The sequence below is a fragment of the Zonotrichia leucophrys genome, chromosome 1A (assembly GCF_028769735.1).
Source record: "Zonotrichia leucophrys gambelii isolate GWCS_2022_RI chromosome 1A, RI_Zleu_2.0, whole genome shotgun sequence".
NCBI lineage: Eukaryota > Metazoa > Chordata > Aves > Passeriformes > Passerellidae > Zonotrichia > Zonotrichia leucophrys.
This window is the reverse complement of record NC_088170.1, coordinates 4,625,954-4,645,522: the sequence shown is the minus strand read 5'-3', so window position 1 is coordinate 4,645,522 and position 19,569 is coordinate 4,625,954. Positions and strand designations below refer to the sequence as shown.

The following is a 19,569-nucleotide window of genomic DNA, read 5'->3' as shown; positions in this document are numbered from 1 at the left end:
GGGAGGCTGCTGCTACAATGAGATCCTTTGTGGTTAAGCAACACCAGAGACTGCCCAGGTTAGATGTGCTCCTGCTGCAGGGGCTCTGTGCCAGCAGAGCCAGTCTGCCCCAATGCCACCTGCATCTCTGCTCCTGACTGCTCACAGCAAGCTCTGGCTGCAGAGCAACCCTTTCCTTCAGCCCTGCATCCTGATGCCATAAAAAGCAGAGATGAACTGCAGTGCCCAGTGTTTCTGCAATACATGAGCAAATACACCAATAAATCTGCTCCTTATTTAATTTATTTTTTCACTCCCCACTCTTCACAGATGATGAGGTGATTGTGGGGAAGTTCTTTCTTGATCCAGGATTTCTGGAAGTTCAAAAAGCACAAAGAGCAGGGGCTGGTGGGGAAGCAAATACAGCAATAAATCAGCAGCTTATTTAATTTATTTTTTCACTCCCCCCTTTGCAGATGATGAGGTGACCGTGGGGAAGTTCTACGCCACTTTCCTGATCCAGGAGTATTTCAGGAAGTTCAAGAAGCGCAAGGAGCAGGGGCTGGTGGGGAAGCCCTCCCAGCGCAACGCGCTCTCCTTACAGGTGACAAGCGGGCCCCGAGCGGACAGGGGTGGTACAGTAGAGACAGGTGGTCCCACCTCCCTCTCCAACCATTCTGGGGGCTGCAATGGGCAATGGGCTATCCCTACTGGAAAGGAGTTCGTAGACTCCTTGAATTATCACACCAATCCTTTTGGATAAATACCTGTGTACCACGGGCTCATAATCCCTTAGCTCTGAAAGGCACAGGTGAGGCATAATCATATTTTATCAATCTGCCAGTAATATTTGAAATTTGGGATCCTTTGAACTGGTATGAAGTGTCCTACAGACATTTGCTTACTCCCACATACATTTGACCCATTCTGAGTGCATGTTTCCAGGAGACAAAATCACTTAAAAAGCAAAAAGCATACATGGATGCCAAGGCCATCCAATGGACAGTAAGGACTGTAAGGACTGGGATTTGTTCCCCACTGTGATACATGTTCACTCAGCAGATTACCAGGCTGTGTGACAGAAAGACAAAACCCTGTTGAATGTACAAGCAGCACTATTTATGTCCCTCGAGGATACTTTGAAAAAAAAGGGTGGCTCTGGAGTTTTAGCAAGCTGAAAAGTGCTGTGATGTGGGCACAAACACAGAACAAGGCCTCAGTACACCCACAGCTTACCACCCTGGATGGACTCTTTGGAACAAATTCCAGCCAGTGAGGGGTTTGAGGACTTAGCAGGTCCAAATGCCAGGAGCTTTGTTGTTAAATCCATATTTAAGCTGCTGATTAAAAAGAAGAGATTTTCTGAAGCACCAAAGTACATGGTTCAGCTGGAACTGTGGTTGCTCTAGAGCTTCTGGTTGTGGATCTGAGAACCCAGAGCTGAAAGCACGCAGACCTGCTTAGTCAGGCCTGTGGATTTATGTCTATGTCCTGCTGTGATGAAGCCAAGGACGAGCAACAAACATTCCTTGGTTTGTATTGCCAAGAGTTTCTCCCTCCCTGAGGTGGAGATGCAAGAACAGGGTTTGCTGGTGTTTCTCCAGGAGCTGGGGGTGCTGTGCTGACTGAGGGGCCCCACAGTGTTGAGGAAGGAATGGCAGTGCTGCTGTCCCTCCTGTGCCCACTCGGAGATATGAAGCTCTACAGTTTGCTGTCTTGCAGGCTGGGCTGCGCACGCTGCACGACATCGGGCCTGAGATCCGACGAGCCATTTCTGGAGACCTGACCGCTGAGGAGGAGCTGGACAAGGCCATGAAGGAAGCTGTTTCTGCTGCCTCTGAAGATGACATCTTCCGGGTAGGTTCTGAATAAGACTGTGAGCTGAGGCTGAGCTCAGAGGGCTTTGGAGGCAGGTCCAGGCCTGCAGGAGCTCTGGAGGTGGTGGGATGGATCTTCCCCCATAACAGGGGCTGCTCCTCAGGTTTTACCTCTGGCAGAGAAGCTTTAAGGCAATGGTGAAGGAAAGGAGTTGGTTTGGATCCAGAGCTTTATTCTGGCCCACAGGCTTCTGAATCCAGAAACAGCTCCAACAGAACTGCCCACACCGCGTGGTTGCTGTTCCTTTGAACCCCGGGGAGAGGGGCAGGGAAGAGGTAGAGAGCCACCAACCAGGTACAGGAGAGGAGGTCTCAAGGGACAAAGGACACCTGGATGGCCCAATGCTCCTCCAGGGGTAGAGGGCATCCTTTGAATCTGTCAACCACTCCACACCCTTCTGGAATTCAGGACTGACAGACAGCGCTCGGCAGGGGTCAGGGAAGGGAAAGGAGAGGTGATTGACACACCTGGGAGGAAATCTTCAGGGAGGGACCTGAGGTTCTGGGGTAAACCCTGAAATCACAACACAACAACATTCTCTTTTGTTCATTCTGCAACTCAGCTGGGCCCTCCTTGTTTGGTAGATCTTACTAGAAAACAGTGGTGGACCTAGGTCCTAAGTGAAAGGTCCTAGGGTTTTTGCACAGTTTTATCCAAATTCCTTCTCTCTTTCTCTCAAGGGAAACTTCTCACTGGAAGATTCCCTCATGAAACCTAAATTAAAGAACAGATCAGTGCAGCATCTAGGCACACTTTAGTGTTTTGTTCACTCCTTTCAGTGGCACTGGTAGCATCCTTCCAAAAAGTACACAAGGACCCAATAGAGCTCCTATGGAATGAGAAAATTTTCTAGGCAACTTAGCTAAAACGTTTATTTCTTATTTCATTCGTGTTTCTTACAACTGTTTTCTTTGGTAACTTTTCCTCTCCTTTGGCATTTTCCTCCTTTCTTTACAGAAAGATGCTGTCAGTCCCTTTCATTACCCACCTAACAGTACATAACTGGCTTATTAAATTTCTCTTCCTTTCTTTCTCCAGGTACTTAATAGTTTTTGGTGCTCTTCTCAAATTCCCCCTCATATCTAAGTGTTCCTTTGTAACTGCACTGGGAAAACCAGACAGGTTCTGCATCCATACCCTGTCCTGGACTCCCAGAACTGGTGGGAGGTGTGGAGGCACACACCTGCCAGCCCTCTGAAATCCCAGCCTGTGTGTAGCCAGTCTGTGACAGAGAAGTCCTCACAGTGCCTTCTGGAAGAGACAGCACCAGGGCCATCATGCTCACTTTGCTCCTCTTTTTATTTTCCTCAAGAACAGTGTAAGCAGGGAAACACCAGGGCCCTTGCACATCTCACTCACAAAGGAAAAATCCTTTCTATTTCTCTGGCAGAGAGCTGGAGGCTTGTTTGGAAACCATGTGAGCTACTACCAAAGCGATGGCAGGAGTGGGTTCCCCCAGACGTTCACCACCCAGAGACCTTTGCACATCAACAAGTCTGGCAACAACCACGGCGACACCGAGTCTCCATCTCACGAGAAGCTGGTGGACTCCACCTTCACTCCCAGCAGCTACTCATCCTCAGGCTCCAATGCCAACATCAACAACGCCAACAACACCGCCCTGTGTCGCTTCCCCAGCCCACCCAGCTACCCCAGCACTGTCAGCACGGTGGAAGGCCATGGGACACCCCTGTCACCCACCATATGTGTGCAGGAGGCTCCCTGGAAGCTCCCCTCCAAAAGGTGAGTGTCCCAGCAGAGAGGGAGCCAGGGGAGCAGGTGTTGGAAGGTGCATGCAAACACCAGAGCACTGCTGCTGAGCCAGTCACTCCCAGACATTGCCCAGCCTGCAGCCTGGATTGAGCCCTGTGGTTCTCCACTTGTGCCAAAGCCCACAGATGTGCACCAATTGGCCACTGCAAAGCACCAGCACTCTTACTGACCAACACACTCTATTTATTTGGGATTTATCAGGAAGAAACCTTTGTAAGATCCAAAGGGAACCTTATTTATCCCTCCTTCACCACAGGGAGGTGTTTTATCAACTGGTAACTGAAGGAGACTACTCTTCATGTCCTAATAGCCCAATAGGGAGCTTTGTTGAAGTCAATGGGTTTTTATTTAGCAGGTCACATCCCTACAGAGGTCACCAAAGACATTCTGGGAAGAGGGAGGCAAGGTTTTCAAAAAAAAAAGTGAAGAAAATCCCCTTCTCTGGAGAGTTTTCAGGCTCTCTACACGCAGATGACTAACACAAAAGGAATATAATTTTTCTCAGTGGGGGATTTCTTTTAATACTTTCAGAAACAGCAGGAAAGAGATGGATTTTTTTTTCAGTGCAGAGAGTGAACAGTGTGAAAAGGTGGCCAAATGCTGCCCCCAGAAAGGACAGAATAGGACAATGAGGCAGAGGAGCTCCAGTGGGTGCAGAACTGTCCAAGTGACGAGTCCTGTGGTTTTTCTATTTCGTGCCTTCCTGAGGGAGGCCACGGGGAGTTGCACAAGATGTGTTCCCTCTGCCCTCCTCCCTGCTGAACTCGTGCTGGTGTGACACTGCTAACAGGGTGTTCTTTTCTCTCCTTGCTCCCCTGGGCACTTTCCCTGCATTAGGACACATTACTACGAGACACTGGCACGGTACGTGTTGTCCTTACCCCTCCCATGCTGCCTGGCTGTAAGGCCCCCTGTCTTCATCTGTTCAAACTCCAAATTCCCATTAATGCTGAATATGACCTCTCCTTTTTGGTGTCAGTAGGGCTGGAATAGAGATACTGAGCACCATGACAGCTCCAGAAAATACTCCCCACTTGGGGCAAGTCAATGTTCTGGCTATTTTCTAGATTTGGGGGTTTTTAGAGATTCTAGCTGGGCTCAAACATCTACACATTCTCTTATCACAGCATAGTGAAGTACACCCTGGCATGTTCATGCAAAAGTTCTGTATGGTTTTGGCTAAACACAGACAGTTGAACAGGAGGAGATGCCAGGTACTGATTTTGTTCCCCTCTGCACCTCAGCAGTTTTATTTGCCTCCCATTTCAGAGGAGAGTCACTGCAGCACGGTCCTACAGGCTCTTTCACCCAATGCATACCCACATTTCTCCCAGTGGCTTTTGCTTTAACCACGTGACAAGATAATGTTGCCCCTCCAGAACCTAAAAGATGAAAAAAAAAAAAAAAAAAATGCCACCCTGCTCTCTTCTGCAAATGGTAGTAAGAAACTGAAATCATTTCCACTACCTCCATGCCCATACCTCAAGGATTCAAGCTACCTCCAGATTTTACTTTACTCCTCAGAAAAAGCAAAGTCCAAATGAAGCAAAATATGAGTGCCAAAATGTGAAACAGGGGGACAGAGAGGAGGCAAGCAGGGAATTAAGGGCTGGCACACCTGAGGCTTTGGACAGATCCTGCTGAATTCAGTAGAAGCACTCTGCAGTTAAAAAAGGGACAAAAGGTGGAAAAGCCTGCAAGGATGAGAACATGACCAGGAGGCAGAGGGCAGAGCTGGTGCAGACTGAAGGATTTGGGAAGCAAAGGCCACACATGACAGAGATGAGAAGGTTACTGTGAGTGCCCAGGAGGCTTCTCTAAAATCCATAACCAAGGCTTTTCCAACAAGGGAAAAAGCTTATTCCTGAGAGCCCATCCCAGATTTTACTTGAGTTCAGTGAGGTGGATCACTGGAAATGATCAGTGTGATGTGCACATTCACAGAGTGCAGGTAGTCACAAAGGACAAAATACATTTACAGTTTAAGAAAGAGGACACAGACAAAGATTGTTGCCTTGTATTTGTGAACTCTGCAGCTCTGTTCAGTCATTGATTTTCCTATGAAGGCTCTTCAGCATTATAATAAACTGGGACAGATGGAGCCTGTCATTCTTGTCTTTGTAACAGGTTGTCTTTACCATCTCCGTATCTTGACTTGTCTTTTTTGCTCATTAGCTCCAGTTCCAGAGACAGCCAGCTGGCAATTGTTTGCCAAGAGGAAGTGTCTCAGGATGAGACTTATGATGAAAATTTGAATGAAGACATTGAGTACTGTAGTGAACCAAGTCTGCTCTCTACCGAAATGTGAGCTTTAGTCAAGGTGTTTGGGTGGTTCTTTAATTAAGGGGGAGAGGTGGGAAGAGGTGACATTTTTCTACAGAAATTTCTATTTATGGGAGAAGGTCAGAAAATTTTAGACAACTCAAATATGAGAAAATAATTTATTTTAAAAATGCAGTTCAGACCTAGAAGTAACATTGAGAAGGTTATTTTTCACCTAGATTTTCTTTCTCTGAATGAGATATCTGCAGGGCTGCCCCCCACATTCGCTTCTACCTCCTGATGTTCCCAGAGCTGGTTTTTAGAGTTCTCTGTCTCGTAGTCTCTTGTTACTGCTCCTGGACCAGTAATAGTTTGAAGCTACCTTGCTCTTGCATCCCTTTGCTAGCATGACCTCCCTGGCTTTCTTGCTGGAAAAGGGGCTTTTTCTGCCCAATATCATCAATCCTTTTCTAAATCCCCCTGCTCTCCTCCCCAGGCTCGCATACCAAGATGATGAAAACAGACAACTCACTCCACCAGAGCACAGCAAAGGAGAGGACACCAGGCCCTCTCCCAAGAAGGGGTTCCTGTGCTCCTCAGCTCTAGGTAAGCTCCCAGCAGGGCTGGGCTGGGTTTCTCCACCTCGATGGAGTTCCCACATGTCCCTGAAGGAATCCCAGCCTGGGTGGGCACGGGTGTTGCTGTTTGCAGCCCATGAGAGCAGGATCCCAGGGCGTGCAGACAATGCTGGTCAGGCACATGGCTCTGCTGGCTTCACAGGTGAACCTGTGGCTGTTTGGACAGTCCCTGGGATCTGTTTGATCAACCTGCCTGTGAGTTAGGACACTTTATTTGAGAGCTGTAGACTCTCCAAACAATCACCAGGGACTCACTGAACAAGGTGAGCCTTGAGCCTACAGCGTTCTGCTCTGTGTGTATTCAGCAAGGAGAAATGAGAGATTGTCTCCTTTGGCTGCTGCCAGGAGCACACTGAATGTCAGATTAAGTTAATACAACATGCATTTGCCTTCTGCTCTAATTGTACCTGGAGATTTTCAAGTGCTTCACTGGGAGATGAAACCCATGAATCACAAGGTTTTATGAAAGTATCAAGAGTCTGTGACAAAATGAACTCTCGGGTATAGCATTTTTCAGCCTTTTTCTGAGTATTGGTGTGGTGAAAAAGGCCATTGAAGGGAGAAACTAAAAAGAATCGTGGGTATAAAATACATTTTTACAGAATAACAGTGACAGACTAGGTAGTGTCATGTTTAAAGTGAGGCTACTGAGTCTTCACTGAAATCCTTCAGGATGCTTCACCGTTCTAACAACATTTACTTTATTTCAAATCTTAAAATATTAGGCAATGACAACTTCTATATCTATCTGTAAGGCAGTCAGCCCTTGATACAATGCTTCACTAACTACATTCCAGTGAATATTTGTACACTGATGTCATATTCATTTTAATAGTTGGGTTTTTTCTCTAGAAAGAGGAAATACTTTTAACCTGCATTGTAACATTCATTCTCCGGGTTATAACATATTTTCTCCAAGCCTGAGAGGGCTTTTTCTCAGCAATCCAGTATTATAGATACTTACTGTTTTCAGAATTCTTGTTGTCTTTCCTTCTTTAGAAAAATGTCAACAAAATGAAGAAGACTACAAACTATTTTAATGTGCCATGTATCGAATCTTCAATACTGGATTTATTTGCCATTTTAGTTTTAAATTCCTCATTAGTAGTACCTTTCTCATTTTTAGAGAAGTAAAGTTTAATATAATTTTATTAAATGTATTAAAAATATAAAACTTTAATTATATATGATATATTATATATTATATAATTAAAGTTTTTATAGTGAGTAAACAACTGTGACTGTTTCAGCAGCTCCCTCTAAAATGTTTTTTTCTCTCTTCCCTTCCTTCCAAATTCCACAAACGCTTCATTTCTGTCTGAGTCACCTTCCATTCACCAGCAAATTCCCCACTGATGGATTCAGTTGCACTCAACCTTGTTATAGACACAGTCTGACAAAGTGTGGTGTGTCTGGCAGCCGAGGGACACCGATCACATGCAAGCAGGGTGCCAGTGTCACCTGAGCAGCACAATGTCCCTGCCTGCCCACACCAGAGGCTCAGCTGTCACATCCTGCTGAGGGCTCTGCCTCAGCCACACAGGTCTGAGAGCACTGCACTGCCTGGGAGGGAGATCAGCTGCACGAGTTTTAAAGGAGAAAAGTGTTCAGAATCTGCCTTGCAGCAATCCCACCTTGCAGCAATCCTCCCTTGCAGCTTGCTTGGAAGGTGGAGTTGATTGGTTTGTGATGCCTGAGTGCTTTCTGTAAATACATTTGTTTTGGGAAGGGCTCAGTGTTGAGGGGAAGAGCCTAAAGCATATTGTGTCTTTGCTGTGTGTCCTGTGGGACTGCACTGAAAGAAACTGAAAACAGATTTCCTGTAGTGTGCAATGAGTGATGGACACATTGTGTGTGTTGCTGTTTCAGGTCGAAGAGCATCTTTTCACTTAGAGTGTTTGAAAAGACAGAAAAACCAGGGTGTGGATGTCTCACAGAAGACAGTCCTGCCTTTGCATCTGGTCCATCATCAGGTGAGTGTTAATAACCAGACATGGCCCCTGCCACCTGCAGTGCCCCCAGAGCATCCCAACCCACTGATTAAAAACCATTTGGGATGGATTGTCACCCATACCAAAGGCCCAGGTTTTAGCAATCAGGATTTTTATCACTCCCAGAGTGCTACAGGAATATGTCCCTTGGAGTCAGCCACAGTTATCATTGTCTGATGCTCATGAATGAATACAATTCTAGCAAAAATATAAAAATAACTACCCAAATTGCATGCTGCAGTGCAATTACACTGCCTTTGATGGCAGTATGCACATGAATAAAGTGTGCACAGTCTAATATTAATTAAAGGTAACCAGTAAGTGTAATTAACTATTTTAAAACACAAACTGATTACATGGCATCAATCAGCTTCTCAAGCCCTTTGTAACTGTGTTCAGCAGCCTGGCAAATGTATTCCTAAACACTACCTGGATGTTCAGGCAGCTGCCAGGCTCCAAAGGAGAGCTGTGTCTTCTGGTTTGATGATGCCTCTTTTTGTCACCATAATAGAAACAGGTGCAGATGGCAGTGCCAGCCTTGCAGGTGGGGCATCCTGCTCTGTGCAGTCCCCCCAGGCAGGGGAGAATGGCCCTGCTGCTTTTTAGGCTGCCACAAGGGCAGAAAATGCCACACAGCAAGAACGGGAGGAGTGAGAGAGGGGCGGGCTTGAGGCTCCCTGGCTTTCCTCACCTCCACTTGCAGAGAGTTCTCCTTTAATTCTTGAGCTCCAAAAGCAGTGGTCTGCAGAGAGTTACAGCTGTGGCAGGGACAACCAGGAAATGTGTTGGAGCAGGGAGGGTTGGTCAGGAAACAGATTCCACACTCACCACAGCATCAACAGCCCTCCTGAGACTTCCTGCCTTCCCATGGCAGCCAGGCAGAGGGAACACAGGGAACACAGCCTCTCAGCCCTCCCAACACACACAGCTGACAGAATCACCTCCCTCCAAACCTCTGCACCCTTCCCCATCCCACCATGCAGCCCAATGGAGGGATGGGGCTCTGCCCACACAGGTGTCACTCAGCCAGGCTGAAGGGCTACCCTGAAAGTGGCATCTGGCTGCCAGCTGACAACGCTCAGCAAGGATCCTCTTTATAAAATGTTAACCAACAACAGGGCCTCAAATAAGACCACAGAGTGGAAAGATTGCTGTAAAGGCTTGAAGAGGTGTTCTCAGGGAATACCTGTACATCATGATATGTAAATGTGTTCAGCTGAAACTCAAAGCAATCCTACACAGCTTCCTTCAGCTTCCTGATAAAACATTTTGTGTAAGTTTCTGCCAACAAGCTGGAAAATTGGTTCTGTTGTCCTGCCTGACAGATCCAGGTCTCTCCTTGAAGTCCTGGCAGTTTAAGGGATGTGCTGAGGCCATCAGAGCCTGCAGGGTATGACTTATTCAGAAGTTTTAAGGGCTTTCTAGCTCACTGAAATTTGATAGGAGTCTGACATCTAATTACTGAGAAAACCTCAGTGAACTTGCAGGTGACTAAGAATTAATTCTTTTTTTCAGAATGAATTTTTTTTTCCTGACACTGAAGTTACCAGCACAACATAATTATCAGTTCCCAGGGATTTCAGTGGCAGATGGACTGAGCTTCACTGAACATTAGGTAGCTTTAAGTGAGCTGTCTAATTTAAATTAGTCAGTTCAGCCCCACTGTGGTCAGTGGAGGGAAGGAGCATCATGAAAGGGCAAGTTTAAGTCCTGTGTAAGTCATGTCTTTGAGGCAGTGTTTTCAGGCAGGCATGAAGAGCAGGGAGGCTTTCCAGTGCCTTTCTGCACATTTAGCTTAGGCTAAACACAGAGCCTTGCCCCAGCCTGAACACAACACAGTCACACCCTTTTGTAGTTTCCATGCATTTATTTCATTGCTCAGCCATGAGCTCTGTGAGATGAGTTCATGACTCTGACAGTCTTGCTTACAGAACAAGGAAGCAGTCACCATCAATAAAGTATCAGATCAGCCCTGTGCACCAAAAGAAATTCATTTTAAGAGGAGGCTGAATGACTCAGAGGTTGTGTGTATGATTACAGGAAGGACTGGATGGCTGAAAGTATAATCATCAGATATTGATCCTCCCACCAACAGCAGATGCCTTAAAATCCAGTGGTGGATTTCAAGCTATTGCCAACTGCACACACATCTAAAATTCATATCTGGTATCTCTTCAGGTTCCTCAGCAGACACTTAAAACAGCAATTGGCAATAAAAGCCTGTGCTGTGTGTGGTGTCAGTGGTGGGAAAATGAGCTGCTGTCTCCCCTACTGGAGAGGAGGTTTCTGGCAGAACCGTGGGGAATGGAACTGCATCCATCCAGGCAGTGCCATGGGAATGGGGCTGCATCCATCTGGCAGTGCCATGGGACTGGGGCTGCACCCTCCAGGCAGTGCCATGGCAATGGGGCTGCATCCTCCTGGCAGTGCCATGGGAATGGGGCTGCATCCTCCTGGCAGTGCCATGGGAATGGGGCTGCATCCTCCTGGCAATGCCATGGGAATGGGGCTGCATCCTCCTGGCAGTGCCATGGGAATGGGGCTGTATCCTCCTGGCAGTGCTGGGACAATGGGGCTGCACCCTCCTGGCAGTGCCATGGGAATGGGGCTGCACCCTCCTGGCAGTGCCATGGGAATGGGGCTGTATCCCTCCTGGCAGTGCCATGGTTCCCAGGCTAAAGAACTGCGGTTCTGAAAATTTCCAATCCAGTCCTTGGCACTAGCACAGGGCACACCATGCAAAGGAAAGCTTGCAAAATGAGTTTGCAGCACACATCCAAACCCTTGAAGGAGCTGGCAGCTGTGTTCACAAGCCTCAGGACTCTCCAGGCCTTTCTCGGATGGTTTCTCCAGCACCTCCTTGAGTAGCCACATTTCTCTTCACAGAGAAAATCTGAACCTCAGAGAAAGGAAAAACAATTCTTATCATTTGCTGTGCCTGTGTTGTGCCAGAGTAGAATGCAGTAAGGAGATTGTTTGCCCAGAATGATGGTGCTTTGTTTCCTTGGCCTATCAGGGCCCGGTGTGTGTGTGTGTGAGTGGGGACTGTTGGGTGACAGTTACAAGATAAAGGCAGTGTGTGCAGAGTTGAGTGCGTGGCAGATTCAGTTTAGATGTAATGCAATAGAGTGTAATGTAATACAGGATAACATAGTATAATAAAGTAATTAATTAGTGGAGATGGAGTCAAATGCATCATTCTCTCCCCCTTGTCAGGGGTGAAAATATCCACCGTGTCCTTGTTCCAGCCCCGCAATCCCTCGCTCACGCTGTCCCTGTGTGTCCGCAGGCGCTGGCAGTGGCCGGCCTGAGTCCCCTGCTGCAGCGAAGCCATTCCCCCACCGCGTTCTCTCGGCTGTGCGCGACACCGCCGGCCACGCCCTGCAACCGGGGCTGGCCGCCACAGAGCATCCCCACGCTGCGCCTCGACGGGGCGGACTCCTCGGAGAAGCTCAACAGCAGCTTGCCGTCCGTGCACTGCGGCTCCCGGTACCCCGAGAGCGGCGGCAGCCCCAGGAGAGCCCGGCCCGTGTCCCTGACCGTGCCCAGCCCCAGCGCGGGGAGCAGCCGGCAGCTCCACGGCAGCGCCAGCAGCCTGGTGGAAGCGGTAAGAGCGCACGGGCACCGAGGGTGCTGGGGCACAGCCAGCTGGGAACGTGGCCATGGAAGAGCAGGGCAGCAGGAGTAGGAGAGCTCTGCTCCCAGGTTTAGAAGCATGAATGGGAGGAGGAAACACAGCAGTGAAGAGGGTTGCGTTGGAGGTGTGGTGGTGTTGGCGCTGCAGGGTACTAACACGTGTCTTTGTGTTCTGGTTCCCCACCTGCTTTTGAAGGTCTTGATTTCGGAAGGACTGATGCAGTTTGCTCAAGATCCAAAGTTCATTGAGGTCACAACCCAGGAGCTCGCAGACGCCTGCGACATGACGATAGAAGAGATGGAAAATGCAGCAGACAACATTCTCAATGGTAACAGCAAGCAGAGCCCCAATGGCAACCTCTTGCCTTTTGCTAACTGCAGGGACCCAGGGCAGGACAGTGCAGGAGAGGAAGAGGAAGAGGTGCAGAACCCGGATTGTAGGATAAGTCAGGAGGAGCTCAAGGACAGCAGGATTTATATCAGCAGCCTGTAGTTGCCAGGGCTGGAAGCGATGCTGGTTTTTTATTTGTTTCAATGTTCCTAATGGGTTTGTTTCAGAAGTGCCTCACTGTTCTCGTGACCTGGAGTAACCGGAACAGCGTTCTTCATTCATTTCTGTTGGGACGAGTCGCAGAGTTGGGTGGTGTAAGAAAGCTTTTCAGGAGCGGATTTAACCCCAGCACGTGTCCATGAGGGAAGAGTGAGGAGGAGGAGGAGAAGAAGAGGAGGAGAGCCAGCTCCCTCTTTTTTTCAGTCCCTGCACAAGGAACGACAGCTGCCTCCGGAGCACGAAGGGGAACCTCAGCTTCCTGTGGATCGCCCTAGCCAAAAGGACCCTGCGCCAAACGGGTGTCTTTCAACCTTGCTTGTAAAAATCATTTTGCACATGTTCTGTATGAGCCTCACCGTCTCCATAAAGCCAAGGCCCTTTGATTCGGAAGGAGAGGAAGACTTCTGCTGTGGATTCCCACACGGCCACGGGGAGGAGGAAGCAGGAGAAGCCCGAGGCGCGGCCCAGCCCTGCCGAGACTCCGGCAGCGGCCCCTGCTGGCCAATCAGAGCTCGGGCGGTCACTCGCCAGCCAATCCGAGTTTAGGCGGTTTTCTGCTGGCCAATCAGAGCTAGCGCGCCAACTGTGCCAGCCAACGGGAGAGCAGGCATGGCGGCGGGGCTGAGAGGCCGCCAGGCCTGTGCAGAGTTCTTCTTGTTTCGCAGTTTGGTATTTTCTTGAAAGCATGTTGCAGTTTTTATTTTGACTATTTTATTATTATTATTATTATTATTATTTTGAGGGAGAAGGGAGTGTTTACAGCGTTTTGTAATCACCTACCTTTTTTGTTTTGGTTTATTTTCACCTTTGCAGATGTTAAATTGGTTTGATCATGTTGTATTATTATTTAAACTGGGGTAAGGGTGATTTCTCCATTGGAATTTGGTAGAAGTATAATGATAGATGAGTTTTGCCAACCATTATGTACACCGAGGATTTGTAATTTTATTTACTAGCAACTGAAACCTTTTGTTGTTGTTGTTTTATAATTTAAAGATAGTAGGCAATGCACTTGATATAGTCTTGCACATTTGAGTGATTGATTTGGGTTCTTTTTAGTGCTAAGTGTATCTGTGAGTGTGGGAGCAATGGGAGCGAGCGTGAGTGCATGTGTGAGTGTGCGTGTGTGTAAGAGCAGTTCTCCACGTCCTGGTTGGAGCTGCAGGAGATCTGTATCTGGGGCCATTCGAATGCAAAAACAAACCACTGTCTCTGCTTTCGAAAAGGGAATCAGTAACTTTGCATTTTCTGTTCCACAAGATATGCAAAAACAATGCAATAATATTAATTTTAAAATAAAATTGTAAGTTGTGTCGGCATTAAAACTGTATAGAAAAAGAAAAAAAATTTACGGGGGTGGGGGGGAAACAGAAAAAGAAAAACAAACCAGAAGACGTTACGCTTCGATATATTCCGTGTGATGTTTTATTGCATTGATAATGTTTCTGTTGAAGAAACCGTTATACTTGAATTCAGGTCAGTTTCAGTATTTTTCAAATATTTTTTTAAAATGAATTGCAATTGTGCCAAGCAAAGATAATGAATTGAATTAAGTTTGTTTAAAAAAAAAAAGAAAAAAAAGAATCACTTCTTGTATATTTTGCTGCATGTCAAGTGAGTCATTTCGTATTTGGAATGTGCCAAGCTTTACCTTTGAACTTTTAAGTGCTTTTTTACGTGTGGTTGGGGAAAGGGTACTACTTTATTTTTTTTTTCCTTTTTTAATTTGTACGATGAACAAAGTGTACCTGGTGTAAGTAACTATTCTGCAATCCACTGACAGGTTGAACGTTACTGATTTTGCATATCTTGTGTTCATTTTCCTTCTTCCTCACTCCCTTTTAACGTGCACGATGACTTTATCAGTAGAGAATCTTTCTTCCCAAGACTGGGACATTTTATTCAGGCTTTGTTTTCTTTCCTTTTGCTCAGTTCCTCTAAAGGTCTTGTCCTACTCAAGGGTGACAAGACCCCCAAAGCCCATTTGGCAGATCCATCCTACACGTTCAGCTGGCACCAGCAATTTAAGGAGAAGGGCAGAAAAAAATCTGGCTTCAAAATTATTTTATTAAATAGCTAGACCCTGATCAGTTTTAGCAGGATCCTGGGATAAGAAAGGCAAGAATCAGGACAGTGGGCAAAGTAAAGTTAGCTAACCCTGGTCTGGGCTGAAAGCAGAGGGAGAGAGCTGTGGATCTTTATTAGGAGAATTGCTGCAGGCTGGTCAAGATGCAGGTGCCAAGTGACTTTTTGGTGTTCCTATGCATGGTCTCAATCCTCTTCCCAGACTTTAGTGAAGGGTATTAAGTCACAAAACATCTGGCAGCACAGCATGTCCCAGCCACAACTCCTGACTGGTAGGTGTGAAACTCTCACACTGACAGTTGGCCCTAACCCTGAGAGAGGCTGAAAAAACAGACAGGTACTGTTAGATTTTATGCAACTGGTTTTTGTCTAGACTACTGCTGGGTTTTTTCCCTCCTCAGGATGATTCACAAACTTGCAGATCAGTTCTGAGGTGTGATCTGACTCAGAGCTAAACTTTGATTCAAATCTTGAGCTTCTGCAGATGTCCAAGAACACCCTTCACTGCATACATTGGTTACATTATTTTTGTGACGCTCTTGTTTTTCTTCTCGATTCTCTGGGGCACAAAGGAGAAATAGCAAAGGGTATTTTTGCCTGTACTGCTTGAACTGGCCAGTATCAGCTCAAGATACCTTGGAAAAACCAAATATTAGAGAAATATGAATCCATTTGTACAAGGATCTGTCATCAAAGTCATAATTCAAGGCTTCCCTGGAGAAAGTGACCAGCTGGTGTGGGTCAGTCTCATCCTTTCATCCCTGGTGCTGTACAGAGATGGGCACAGATGTGTCTCCCTGTGAGTTTGCTGCTGCTGCTGATGTGCTCCAAAGGTCTTGAAAGGGAAGAATGCCCTTGCTGTTCCTGAAAATGCTGTGTAAGGGCTCCCTAACTCATTTTCTTTCACTGACCCTCCCAATGGAAGACAGGGGTTCTTCGCTCCTGAAAAACAGTGCTTACCTAAATCAGTGGTGACAAGGAACATTTTGGATGCTTGACAGCCCATCTTTTAGAATTTTTCTTGATGGGAAGGACAATGACAGGAAGGCCTGTGCCCCAGGCAGTGAAAGGTGTTGCTCCCTCGGGGGTCAGAGCCTATGGCCAGGGAAACCCCGCTCTCTCCTGGAAGATCCTGTAGGGGCTGCAGAGTGGGAAATGTATGGCTAGCAGAGAATGCAAATGACTTCTGCAGTTTGAGGGTAGGTGTTAAATTTAGTAATTGCTGGTGCCAGCTGTGCAAACTTCTCCTTCTGGGGAGGGTGGCTTTTTTTCTATTTTTTTTTCATTTGAGGTACTTCCAAATGTGCACATTGTGACAGGCCTGAGCAAAGAGCTGCTGCCTCCTGCGAGTGAGGCAGAGTCTGGGGGACAGTGGGAAGGAGGGGCAGGTTCAGCTCCTGGAGCGTTTCCCTGTGTCTGGGAGTGGATGGTGGGTACAATCCCTGTACTGTGGATGGAAGCTTTGAAGGAACCGATGGCTGAGAAGTGGCGTGGAAGGAAAGAATGGGGAAAATGATCTGCTGTTTGCCTCTGAGCTTCTCTGACTCGCGAGAGGACACTGCAGACTAAAGACATTTCTTATAAAACAACAAACCTCCTCCCTGTATCACTCCTGCTCATTAGTCCAGACAGTACTGGGTCAGCCACATCGGGTGCATTTCTTTTTTTCTTCCCTATTTCTGTGTGGCTGACGCGATGGGAAAGCAAGTGGAACTCATGATCCAGAGCTGGAGTTTCGTTGTCCACAGACCTTTTGTGCATCATCTGCCTCTTCAGCTGGACATGTGGACGATGATGGTGTGTAGATGCTGCTGCTACTGCAGGGGTCCCGCCTGTTTTCTTGCCCTGCCCACCCCACCCCAGCACGGAGGGACAGCCAGAGAGGCGCCATGTACAGAACCGCATCTATTTCTGCTTTGTTTTCTGACTCACAACCCTGCCCCAGTGACTACGACGACAACAACAACACAAAAAAAAAAAAAGGGCAAATGCATTTTTTACATTTCTTGATAATTTCCAAAGCAATGTATCATTGCTTTCTTTAGACTGACGCCAATATAACAGTTGTATGGGTCTCAGCCAGGCTCCTGTGTCTTTTCTGCCTGAGTTTCAGATTGCTGTATGAAATGTATGCGCGTTTGCACACAGACACAACCGGACGAGGTGGCAGCACCCCGAGCCCATTGGGTTGGTCACCTGTGTCACAGGTGGAGTTGGAGGCCTTGCTTTGAGTGAGTAGATGAGAAACCCCAACCCACTGGTCCAGGGAGCTGAAGTGAAGCAGCCCTACTGAGACAGAACTGAGATACATCCATGTCCTGCTGTGACTGTCCCCACAGCAGGGGCACTGGGGGGAGAGCAACGCTGAACGGGGAATTTGGAGCACAACAATATTGAAGCAGAATCCAGTCAGGGGTTTCTGGTAGCAGTGAGATTTTGCCAGTTCTCATAATGAAAACTGTAGTGCACATAAAGAAAACATTCCAGGCCTTTAGAAGCCTCAATTCCCATCTTGCTAACATGACGGCATTAGAGGCCAAGGAGGTTGTATTGATGCAAAGGATGTGGAAAACAGAATTGGGCCCTGAAAAATTTAATTTAATCTTTCTCCCATTTATTTTCTTCTTCAAAGGAGTCTAAGAAATACAATTCTCAATAGCTGCACAGGGTTTCTTTTTTTCTTCTTTTGAATGTTGTGCAACTTTTAAAGTTTTACTCTGGGTGAGCAAGCCCAGGGATGCAGAAAGTTTCCAATGGGATCTCAGTCCGTGGAGCTTTTATCTCTGTTCCTGCTTTGTTTCTGGAAAGCTGAAACCACTCTGGCCTTGCTGCTACAGCTCCCTGAGGTTGGGTGGGTGAGGGCAGAAGCACAGCAGGAGATATGTCCTGTTTGAAGACAGATTGGGCTCCAATTGCTTTCAGAAAACTCAGTAGCATGACACTGGAATGGAAAAAAAAAAACCTTTTCTGATACAAACTTTAGTGTTCTAGTTAAATTCTCCGTTCTTCTCCTCCCCCTTATGGGGAACTTAACACTTGAGCATAAGAACCAGGCCTTCTTGAGGGGCACAGGGCTCGACTCAGTTGCCTAAACGTGGGTGTTCACTGTCATTGGAGATACCCTACAGAATCCTCTGCCACAGCTGGTGGGGAGAGGCACAGCTCTGGCCCAGGCAGGGCTGGGGTCACAGAGCCCCAGAGGACGCAGAGATCTCAGGTGGCAGGGGACAATGAGGCAACTCAATCAAGTCCCTTTCTAAAGGGCTAATTGAGAGGAGCAGCACCAATGACTGATGTAATGAGGGAATCTTCATTAGCATTACCAAGGGCTTAGTTAGGCAGGATCAGGAGCTTGTCTCCACACTCCCATGCTGTTGTTTTTCTACCCCATGTCAGGCACTCTGCCTCCACTCCTGCGGCCTGAGGTTGGCAGAGCTCTGCCTGGTCCTTTCCCTAGGCCCAGATTAGAGGCTGCATCCCAGGCCCAGGGGAGCTGGGACGGGCCCAGGCAAGAGCAGGCGTCACTCCACTCAAACACAGATCTTTCTGCCAGCGTTCCAATAGCCCCTTTCCAAAGCTTTTTCCTATTTGAGACAGAACCACAAACTCAGACACCATTTGCTGGCATCATCATTCAGGTGATTAAATACCTGTGTTTTTCTGTTAGCTCTTTCCCAATTAGGCTGAAATGCTTTCAGTATTTTAAGCATCCTAAGTCAGTCTGTTCCCATCTCAAGCACCTAGGTAGACTGGCAGCCAATACTATCTAAGCATCATCAACTTTATGATTGCTCATAGAAATGATTGTTTCAAGCTTATTTAGTCTTAACAGTTTGAATGTGGGAAGATTTTGGAGGAGGAGGAGTGACATTGTAAATATCTCTGACAAACATTGCTGCATCACACACAAAAAAAAGGGGAGATACTTATAAAACTGCCTTAAAAATCAATTCTGAATGATGAATCTCCCTCCAAACAATTGCCGCTTGATAGAGCAAGGGATGAGTCACTTTGGGTGAATTCTGGCAAGAAGTGGTTGGAATCTAGTCCGGTTTCAGGAGTAAAGTGTAATTTAGGAGCTGATCTCTCACTCAGTCTGAATTCACATCAGCACCAAGGACTGAGCACTGCAGGATCCAAAGGGTTTAAGGTCTGGGGGGTACTGTCTGTGCATGGTTTGGGTCTGGCCCAGCAGGTACTGCGTACCAGTGTCTCCCAGTGACTTCAGGGAAGATGGGGTTCCTCAGCACCTCTTCAGTTCAGGCCCTGGAGCACCATTTCCTGCTCTGATCATCAGCTATAAATGTTGATAAATATAAGTGTTTTGCCTTCATTTGAATTGCCCAGAGCTGTAAAATGACCTCTCTCAAGTATAAATCAGTCCAGATATAAACCTCCTCTCCTACTCTTCCCTACGCTCCCTGCCCACCTTCCCAGCCCTCCCGTGCACCTCCACCCAAGCCCTTCCCTGTCTCAATTCTTTACCTCCTTCCACACTTTTATATCTAGTTTTCATGAACCCACAGAAATGCTTTTGTAAATACTGCTGTACAGTTTGTAACCGTCATGTAAGCCTGTCATCAGTGCCAGAGTCCGTCTTGCCCTCTCGCACGTTTTAAAATCAACAGAGGAAAGTTAGAGCGAATGGCCCTCAGTGAGCTATAGGGTCATCTCTGTGTGGGACAAATGTATATTCCTGTAAGATTGCATTTTTATCTAAGGAATGATGTTATTTTAAAATTGCTAATAAATTTCTAAACAATGTCCAGATTTGTTC

The 19,569-nt window shown here is 47.1% G+C and overlaps 1 protein-coding gene across 4 annotated transcripts in view; it reads left to right on the top strand.

Annotated features, from left to right (window-relative positions):
- The window catches only part of CACNA1C (calcium voltage-gated channel subunit alpha1 C), a 409,423-nt gene extending 392,553 nt beyond the window's left edge, over positions 1–16,870 (top strand). For 3 of the 4 annotated variants that reach the window (XM_064735921.1, XM_064735904.1, XM_064735912.1), the window contains 9 exons: positions 456–583; positions 1,702–1,836; positions 3,248–3,600; positions 4,468–4,494; positions 5,806–5,934; positions 6,389–6,498; positions 8,400–8,503; positions 11,811–12,128; positions 12,354–16,870. In XM_064735921.1, the coding sequence (XP_064591991.1) occupies positions 456–583; positions 1,702–1,836; positions 3,248–3,600; positions 4,468–4,494; positions 5,806–5,934; positions 6,389–6,498; positions 8,400–8,503; positions 11,811–12,128; positions 12,354–12,650 (1,601 nt within the window). In that variant the 3' untranslated portion in view covers positions 12,651–16,870. Of the gene's footprint in view, positions 1–455; positions 584–1,686; positions 1,837–3,247; positions 3,601–4,467; positions 4,495–5,805; positions 5,935–6,388; positions 6,499–8,399; positions 8,504–11,810; positions 12,129–12,353 lie in introns of all 4 variants that reach the window. The other variant, XM_064735893.1, reaches the window with a different exon arrangement.
- The last annotated feature ends 2,699 nt before the right edge of the window (positions 16,871–19,569 follow it).